At 40.3% G+C, this 10,458-nt stretch overlaps 1 protein-coding gene across 4 annotated transcripts in view; it reads right to left on the bottom strand.

The window, feature by feature from the left end:
• PCYT1B (phosphate cytidylyltransferase 1, choline, beta) overlaps positions 1 to 10,458 on the bottom strand; it is a 128,989-nt gene that overhangs the window by 59,766 nt on the left and 58,765 nt on the right. For all 4 annotated transcript variants that reach the window (XR_005532678.1, XM_039257239.1, XM_039257240.1 and 1 more), the window contains exon 3: positions 6,897 to 7,013. Coding sequence is in view for 3 of the 4 variants with exons in the window: in XM_039257239.1 (XP_039113170.1) it covers positions 6,897 to 7,013 (117 nt within the window). In the remaining variant the exon portion in view is untranslated. The remainder of the gene's footprint in view (positions 1 to 6,896; positions 7,014 to 10,458) is intronic.

Raw genomic sequence — 10,458 nt, 5'->3', positions numbered from 1 at the left:
TATTTCTAGGAGAGAGAGAGAGAGACAGCATGAGCAGGGGAGGGTCAGAGAGAGAGGGAGTCACAGACTGAAAGAGGCTCCAGGCTCTGAGCTGGCAGTCAGCACAGAGCCCGACGCGGGGCTCGAACCCACGAACTGCGAGATCATGACCTAAGCGAAAAGTCGGACGCTTAACCGACTAAGCCACCCAGGCACCCCCCAAGGGTATGCTTTCTTAAAAGTAATGGTCCCAGAGAAAGCCTGTGTGTCCAAAACCATCCTTACTCCACTATGCAAAAGAAAGACACCATCCAAATCTTACCGTGTTGCACTGCAAGGGGCAGGGAGTTAAGGCTTCAGGCCAACCCAAAGGGAAACCGTGCTTAATGACTGCCGCAAACACCATGAACTTCTAAAAGCTTCCGGTCTTCAGACATTTGTCACAGCTAAAGCCAGGTGTTGCAAACTACGGTAGAGTGGGGAATGGTGCCAACTCTTGCCTAACAACTTTGCCTTTTTGTTACCCTAACTATCGTCAAAGGACACGCGGATCTTGAATGATGAGACCCAGGAATTCAAAGCAAAAGGAGCAATGGAAAGAAATATTGGATGCTAAAAATGGCTTTTTCATATAGTGAAGGCTAAGCATTTTCCCAGCTATTCTCAACACTCACGGTGAATCCTAGAAACCCCTTTTCTCTTTTAGTTAAGAGTAAGCATTTCTGCCAGCTAGTCACTTCAAAATCATCTCAACAAGGCGAAACTGCAGAGGCTGATACCACGGCCTTTTAGAAATATAACTGGAATATTTTCTAGAATTATCATTTTTTTCAAAATACATTGGAATAAACACATAGATAAAACTTTTACATGTTTTTCAGATTTCATATGCATTATTTTAAAAGGAAGTTAAAATCTATTTTATCAGATCACATTATAAAATATTTATTCCATTTACAGATAATCATTATCCTAGTTCTTCTTCTAAAAGGTGTATTATTTTATACTTTCTCCTAACACAAAATAGCTAGTGCCAGTTTATTTTTTTAATAGTATATTCTTTTGTATTCTTAAATACATAGGGAAAGTATTCCCATGGTGTCTAATAAAGAGAAGTCATTACTGATTTTTACATTCGATTTTATTTTTCCCAAAAGCCAAACACCAGAGTTTAGTATACACACACCCATCAATATTTAGAGAAGGAATAACAGGTCTTTTTACCATATGCCTCTCCTTTTAAATATGGTATTATTTTACTTATAAATTACATTGTATTACTATAAATTTTTTTTCAAAAATTTTTTAATGTTTTATTTATTTCGGAGGGAGAGAGACAGCGTGAGCAGGGGAGGATCAGGCAGAGGGAGACACGGGATCTGAAGCAGGCTCCAGGCTCTGAGCTACCTGTCAGCAAAGAGCCTGACGCGGCACTTCAACCCACGAACCGTGAGATCACGACCTAAGCCAAAGTCGGATGCCCAACTGACTAAGCCCCCCAGGTGCCCCTGCATTACTATAAATTAACCATAGTGATTTGTTGTCTTGTTTGTAACTTATTATATTAGAGCTATATCATTTTAATCTTGGTGGACTCTATTTTATACAATGCATTTTATAATGTATTTCTCAGTGGTTTTTATAAAGTTTCCTGAAATACATTAACATATTTGAAGTGAAAAGGCTTTTTCGTAGTTTCTAGGTTTTCAGCAGGTTTGACAGTGAGGACTAGCTTTACCAATTAGGTTAGACAGTGTTTTCTGCAGACTTAGTAGATGAAAACCGCAACCCCAAGGTTTTTTGTTTTTTGTTTTTTAAGTTTTAAGAAAATGATAAAAACATTTTGTCAGAAAGTATTGGATTGACAACAGTGTAATGGAATTACCAATATTTCCATTTTCCCAACCCTTTCTCAGTGTATTTGGTTACATGAGTTGCTTTAAGTAAGAGTCAAGGTTAGAATTAAGAATCATTTGGTAAGTCTTGGTAAAGCCTTTTTGTTGTATTTCCCAGAAAGAAAGAAAGCCAATGATTCTAACAGCTTGGAACACATCTTCCTGTGGGTCGGGCCTTTTCTAATCCATCGCTTGCATCAAATTCCAAAGAGGACCTTAATAAACTGTCACTTGATAGACCATTAAAATTATTTTCTTGACAATAAATTATTTTTGTGATACATGGCAAATAACTCAAGAGTTCAAAGACTGTCATCACTCTAACAAATTTTTTCCAATTCCCATCTAAATATTTGTGTAAACAAAATATTTCAGCATTTGTATCTATAAGAAGGAAAAATAGGAATAAAATCAATGTTAAACCCTGTCTCATTCTAGCAGTAATATATTCATCCACAAATCACAAAATCCCACTCATCTCATTTAAATGCTAGACAACAGGGAATAGGCAAAATCCCAAAGAATAACAATCTCAAGGGAAGCTAGACAGAAAAGGCACTATGCCTATAGAGGAGCAAGGATAAAAATTACAATGATGTCTCCAGAGAAACAGTGCAAGCAAGAGGAGAATGAAGTGAAATATTTAGTGTTGAGAGAAAAACCCCAACCAACCTAGAATTCTGTACCCTGTAATATTATCCTTCAAAAGAGAAGAAATAAAGCCCTCCTCAGGCAAACAAAAACTGAGGGAATTTGTTGCTAGGAGACCTGCCTTGCAAGAAATATTTTGAAAATTTCTTCTTTAAAATAAAAGTTCTTTAGGGATAAAGAAAACAATGTAGGTGGAGTGCCTGGGTGGCTCAGTCAGTTAAGCGTCCAACTTTGGCTCAGGTCATGATCTCATGGTTCATGGGTTCAAGCCCTGCATTGGGCTCTGGGCTGACAGCTAGCTCAGAGCCTGGAGCCTGTTTCAGTCTGTGACTCCCTCTCTCTCTGACCCTCTCCTGCTCACGCTGTCTCTCTCTCTCTCCTAGAAATAAATAAAACATTAAAAAAAAATGAATAGGCCTAGATCTATTAAAATGTGAATATCTAATAACCTTCCAAAAGAGAAAACAACAAGCCCCGATGAGTCCACTGGTGAATTCTACCAGACGTTTAAGGAATAAACTGTAACAATTCTCTATAATCTCTTCCAGAAGATAGAAGCCGAGGGAATACCTCCTAAATCATTCAAATGAGACCAGCATTACCCAAATACCAAAATCAAACAAAGACATTGCAAGAAAACTCAGACCAAGTTCTCTCATGAACATAGACACACAACTCTCCAACAGAAAATAAATCCAACAATGTATCAAAAGAATTATATACCGTGACCATGAAAAGACTATGTCTTTTCAACAAATGGTGATAAAAACTAGACATCCACATGCAAAAAAAAAGTTACTCTTGACACAAACCTTATACTCTTCACAAAAATTACCTCAAAATGGATCACAGATTTAAATGTAAAATGCCCAGGGGCTTCTGGGTGGCTTAGTCGGTTAAGCGTCCGACTTTCGCTTGGGTCATGATCTCACGGATCGTGGGTTCGAGCCCCGCATCGGGCTCTGTGCTGACTGCCAGTTCAGAGCCTGGAGCCTGTTTCAGTCTGTGACTCCCTCTCTCTCTGACCCTCCCCTGCTCACGCTGTCTCTCTTTCTCTGTCCTAAAAATAAATAAAACATTTAAAAAAAAAATAAATAAATGTAAAATGCCCAAATATAAATCTCCTAGGAGAAAACCTAGATGAACTCGGGTATGGCAGTGATTTTTGAGATACAACACCAAAGACACAATTGATAAACTGGACTTAGTTAAAATTAAAAAAAAAACTGTGACTGAAAGATAAGGTCAAGGAAATGAGCAGACAGACCACAAACTGGGAGAAAATCTTTGAAAAAAGATAAAGGACTGCTATCCAAACTATACAAGGAACACTTAAAACACAACAATAAGAAAATGAACAACCAGATTAAAAAATGACAGAAGATCTGAACACACACCTCACTAAAAAAGATACACAGATGGCAAGTAAGCACATAAAAGATGTTCAACACCATAGGTCACCAAAGATTGTAAAAGAAGACAACAGTGAGATACCCCCATATACCTATTAAAGTGGCCAAAATCCAAAATACCAACAACATCAAATGCTGGTGAGGATATGGAGAAACGGGAATTATCATGCACTGCTGCAGGAAATGCAAGATGGTACAGCCACTTTGGAACATTTTGGCACTTTCTTACAAAACTTAACCTGCTCTTAACATACAACCCAGCAATCATGCTCCTTGGCAAAGAAGTTGAAAACCTATGTCAACATAAAAATCTCCACATGGATGTTTATAGCAGCTTTAGTCATAATTGCCAAAACTTGGGAGCAATTAAGGTGACCTTCAGTAAGTAAATGGATTAACTATGGTACATCCAGACACTGGAGTATTATCCAGCACTACAAAGAAGTAAACAAGCCATGAAATACATGGAGGAACTTTAAATGCATATTACTAAGTGAAAAAAAGCCAACCTGAAAAGGGGACATACTATATACTACGAATTATATGACATTTTGGAAAAAAACAAATTATAGAGATGGTAAGAAGTGGTTGCCATGGGCTGGGGGTACAAAGGGATGAATAGGCAGAGCACAGAGACTTTTTAGGGCAGTAAACCTAATTTTGTACAATACTCCAATAGTGGATACATGTCATTATAGATTTTCCAAAACCCAGAGAGTGTACAACACCTATAGTGAAGTCTAATGTACACTATGGACTTTGCATGATGTGACGTGTCAGTGTGGGTTCTGTGGACTCTAACAAATGTATCCCTCTGGTGTGGGATGCCGATAATGGCAGAGGCTAGACATGTTGGGGTATATGGGAATCCTCTGTACTTTCTGCTCAATTTTGCTGTGAACAGGAAACTTCCCTTGAAAAGTATATTGGTTTTTGAAAAGGTCAATATTTATAATCTTACAGAAATTACATCTTTCATAAGTATTTAAACTTAGGGTAGCAAATTTTAGATGTCAACTTCAAAATTTGCAAGAAGGTATATCATTTTTCAAAATTCTTTTAGGGTCTGTGGGGAGCAAAGTTTGTGGACTCCTAGTCTAAGACAAGGGCCTCATCATCCCCTAGGAAGCCATGTTTGGCAATTTGTGGGGCATTTTTGGTTGTCACAATGACTGGAGACAGCTACTGGCATTTAGTGGGAAGGGTGCCCATGAAGCTAAACATCTTAGAAGGGGTGGGGCAGCTCCGTAGGCGCTTTCTGCCATGACGCGCAGGGTTTCTGAGGGTCCCTGCATAATTATTTTAAATCATTTGAGTCTAGAACTTAACTTTGTCTTATATATAATTGCACAGTATTTCTGGAATAGCTGTGATAAAGGCTGAATTTTGGAGGAAGGCAACTACCACACACACCAAGGGAAGACAGTACTTTCTCTTGTCCACACTTTTCCCACAATGTGTTTGCCATGGCAATGCCACTCGTGGTGACTGAGCTCCAATACCATGCCCCTCTATCACCTCTAATGTGATCACCTAGAGCCGTGGCTAGTGTTCCCGTTAAGTGTGACCCACATCTAACCACCTCTAAACTTGGGTCACCAAAATACTGCAGAGGTCTCCCAGGGGCCTCAGCAGCTCAGGACCATACTCTGGAAGGTGGTATTCATTCCAGAAATGGCTTTCCACTCAAGATAAAAAGAAATGAAGAAGAGATGGGTTCTCTGCCTGCCTTGGGTTTCCTCTGCAGGACTTGTCCAGTCATCATTGCCTTTATCATCTCTTCCTCCTGGAAAGAACTTCATTCAGTAACCACGTGGTCACCATCCTCAATAAAATCTACAGAAAGGTGCCTCTCAAATATCCAAATAGTAGTCTTAAATTTGCAGAAGGTTAACAAAATACTTTTAACAATGAGAGGCACAGCCTCTTACCAGCACCTTTTCCTTCAGTTTTATTTTTTTATGATGTTTTTCATTTATTTCTGAGAGAGAGAGAGACAGCGTGAACAGAGGAGGGTCAGAGCGAGAGGGAGATACAGAATTGGAAGCAGGCTCCAGGCTCTGAGCTAGCTGTCAGCACAGAGCCCGATGTGGGGCGCGAACCCTTGAACTCTGAGATCATGACCTGAGCCAAAGTCGGACGCTGAACTGACCGAGCCACCCAGGCGCCCCAGCACCTTTTCCTTTAAAGTATAGGCTTAAGGGTCGATGGCACCTAATTCACGTAATGGCATAAAATCCGATTACAGTGAAAGGATATGGTGCTTCTAGAAGCTACAGAGGTGAGATACAGGTCTCCCTAGACAGGTACTATTCTGTAGGCCTTCTAGAGGAGGAAAATTTCATTCCACATCTAACCACCCCTCTTCCAGAAGCTTATGAACTAACTCATTTCCTTCATTGTGAACTAGGATCACCCAGGCATATAAATCTCCATTTCTTTAACACACTGTATGTAAATCCCATTAAATGGGGTTGTTGTGGTTGTTGTAAGCCACTACTGTTAGCGCATCATCCTAAACGCTGTGGGCCACACAAAGGAAACAGACAATGACCCTGTTTACCCTTAATCACCCTTAAGTCCCTCAGCTCTCTACGATTTGAAATCAGAATAATATTACTTTTCCCCTAACCCTCTAGAAAAGTTTAGAAACAGAAATTGGATCATGCCTCAATCACAAGAAGAAAGGCATTAATGGAAAACATGAAGCCGTTGCGTGTGATGGTGTTATTAGTCTGTCCCTCTCTGGGAATCAGTGGTGTATAATCCCTTGAAGTAATTTCCCCCATGCCTTTTTAAACATCATTTTAAATTTCAGGCAGCCAACAAGTGAGCCAGTATCGGCTGAATTGGGAGTAATAACAATGTGAGATTTTAATAATGGAACTCTGAAAGGGGTCCTTTTGAGGAAGCACATTATCAAGGAATTTTCTAGACAAAGAGAAAATGCAAATCTTACCTCCTACCAACAAGTAGCTGTTGGGAAACAGGGTTTTTGCTTGCATAAGTGCCCTTGCATGACCTGAGTGGAAGAGGTCAAATATTCCATCGGCATAAACTCTGACAGGCCGGTCAACTGTGGGAGAAAGAAAATATCATCAACGTAACTTCGGAATAAGGAAGCCCAGTTACCGGATTCTTCCATCGTCAGTACAGCACTGTAGGAAAGTTTCCCTGGATTAAACACGAGGTCTATGTACCATGGATCTCTTATTGGTACATGAAATTACTTGATTCTTGAGTCTGGCAGTTCTGAATGAAGGCTCCCAAGACCCGTCCCCAAAGGCAGCGTTGTGCTGGAGTCAGCTCATTCTGCTCAAAGGGACAGGTGTGTACCTTTCCTCCCAGCTCCAAGTCACTTTGGTAGCCCGAAATCAGCTGGGGTAGTATTTACAGCACAGAAATTGGCAAGTGCTACAAAGCTGGACTTATTTCCCTCCAGAGGGCCAACTGTTCAACATTTACCAGTATACCCTGCACCAAGGCCACTACCTAACCTCTCTAGCATCCTAAGAGATGGGGGCAGGGTGTGTGCCCCAAAAAGAGAAGAGTCAGGGTGCCAAAGTTACATGTGGGGGTGGTCCTCAGTGTTGCTGGCCAGCGACCAACACTACAGTCCCTCTGAGAGAAAGGTCAAGAGCAAAGCAGCCTCAAGAGACATTCTCACTGTGGCATATGGTATTCCGGCAAGTGCCATTTCATGATGAAGAGGGACACACACACTTTACCACAGCTCCTGGGAGCCAGGAAACTGTACCAGAAACTACAGGAGGACACGTGGCTGAGACAGCCCAAAGACCTACCCCCTCTAGCAAGATGGAGACACAGGGGGTAGAGGACTTGGGTGACAACTTTTACCCATTCTGGACTCTCAACAAACAAACTAGAAAGTAAAAATATGGCCAACTATAAGCTAAATATGGCAAACTGAACATATGCATATTTAGCTCCACTTCCTCCCAAATACCAAAAGAATTATAGAGAAAGAATTTAAAAGGTACAATCCCCCCCCAATTTTAAAAAATTAAAAGGTCTAATTCCCCAAGGGCAGAGGAAACAAGAAAGGCAATGAGAGTAGATGAGAGAGGTCCACGACACTTTGGAAAGGTGACTGTCAGATGCTGAGTGTCTACCAGAAACAAGAACCAGGGTTAGGGCAGGCAGGGAAAGCAGCTGCTGAGTTGTTAGGGTAGTTTTTTTTTGTTTGTTTGTTTGATTTTTTATAAGCCTAAGATTCCTACTGACTTTTAAAACTACCTGCATGTATTCTAACGATGTTGTAAAAATCAAAAAAAACCAAAGCAAATTTCTGTTATTCGAATGATATTTAAGACAGATTTAAAATTGTGATCATTTCTTGATGTAGTATAACCTCATTAATTGCGAATATAAATGAAAAGGAATGTTCCATTAATAGATTCAGATGGTACAATGTTTCTAATAAATTAAATTTTTCTAATAAAAAAAACTCAAGAGACTTTATGTCAGATAGGGAGTTGCAATTATTCCCAATTATACACCATCTTGAACAAACAGAATTGCCTTCACAGGATTATACCGGATTCTAAACAAGGCATGGTAAATAGAAAACGCTTTGAAATAACAAACTGTCTAATGAGGGATCCTTGATTTCAATGCTCTTATTGAATTTGAATTCAATTGAGGAAAATTTGTTTTAAGATATAAATCCCAGGGGAAAGCAGATGGCAGTTTTGCAAAACTTTTTGTTATTGATTCAGAGGTGATCAAGATAAATGAATTCAGGAAGCAGGGAGGAAAGAAAAGTAAAGAAAGATGACATAATTACCAAGAGAAAGACCATTTAGTAAATCTTTGAAATGTATTTATGGGGTTGATTTTGCAATAAGCTCACTTTTTCAAATTGTAGTGTGTCAGCAATTTCCAGACTGGGAAACCATGCGGGACCAAACCCCCTCCCCCCAGAACCAAGCTCTTCAACAAATGAGCACTTCAAGGGGGGAAATAAAAGATGGAAGTGGCTCTGCAGATTTCAGATTTAAAACACTTACCAACATACTGAATGTACAGACATTATTTGGATTTAGGTTCAAACAAACTATAAATAAATGATGACATGGGATAACTGGAAATTGGAACACTACTTGTTTGGCGATATTAAAGAATTACTGTTATTTTTTAGGTGCAATAATGGTATAGTGGTTATGCTTTGAAAAACCAGGTTAAGACATTTACACAGACCTACTTATGGATGTAATGATAGAAAGCCTACGACTTTGTTTCAAATAATTCAAGAGCGGGCAGTGGATGTGGGCGCTCAGGGGCCAGACTGGCACTGGTGGGTGGGTGTTAGGTATCGATAACAGACACACGAAGGTTCATTATATGGTTCTACTTTTGTGTACGTTTGAAATGCTATATAGTATTTTTTAATACAGTGTGGCTTTTTTTTTTTAGTTTGTATGTTTATTTGTTTTACTCTCGTTTCAGGTTTTTCTGGACATCCTTTTAGGCATTTGGGAATTCTCCAGGGCATTTATTTTTTTTTTTTAATGTTTTATTTATTTCTGAGAGAGAGGGGCAGCATGAGCAGGGGAGGGTCAGAGAGAGAGAGGGGACACAGAATCTGAAACAGGCTCCAGGCTCTGAGCTGGCTGTCAGCACAGAGCCCGACGTGGGGCTCGAACCCACGAACAGTGAGATCATGACCTGAGCTGAAGTTGGATGCTTAACCGACTGAGCCACTCAGGTGCCCCACTCCAGGGCATTTATAGTGGGAACCACTGGCCTGTGAAGCTGGGGGCTTCGTGATGCTCCCAAGAGAGAACACACCTATTCCGTGGCCATGGTGGAGAGACCTTACGGTGGCTCCCAGGGACCCCTGCCCCTCCGTGTTCATGCCTTTGTGTGATTTCCTCCCTTTGAAATGTGAGCGGGATCTGGAACTTATTTCTAACCAGTTGAATATGGCAAAGATGATGGATGGCACTCCTATAATCGTCTTAACGTATAGAAGATTCCATACTGCTAGCACTCACTCTTTCTCTCTTGGTGGCTTTGAAGACGCAAGCTATCATGTTGTGAGGGGGCCACAGCAAGGAACTGCAGGTGACCTCTAGGGGTGGAGGGTGGCCTCTAGCTGACAAGCAGCAAAAACCTAGATCTTTGGTTTACCGTTGCAAGCAAACAACCTGTGTGAGAACCAGATCGATCACCATCAAGCCTCCAGATGAGAAATGGGCCCCGGGTGACACATTGAATACAAACTTGTGAGACACTGAGCAGAAGTAAGATGTGGCTAAGCTGGGCTCCCAGCCCACAGAAATTATGACATAATAAATCTACATTGTTTTAAGCCACTAATTCTGTGGCAGTATGTTATGCAGCATAGAAAATGAACACAATGGCATTATAAATTTTCTGTCCACAGACTATTATAAATTTTTAGAAGTATTCCAAATAAATTCCTGTTAATCCTTAGCTGACAGAGTAAGTCTGTCAGGTAAATGTGATGTTCTGGTAAAATGTACATATGTACACCA

This window comes from Hyaena hyaena, unplaced genomic scaffold (assembly GCF_003009895.1).
Source record: "Hyaena hyaena isolate Hyena2069 unplaced genomic scaffold, ASM300989v1 scaffold_611, whole genome shotgun sequence".
Taxonomy (NCBI): domain Eukaryota; kingdom Metazoa; phylum Chordata; class Mammalia; order Carnivora; family Hyaenidae; genus Hyaena; species Hyaena hyaena.
This window is presented reverse-complemented; position numbering and strand designations above follow the sequence as displayed.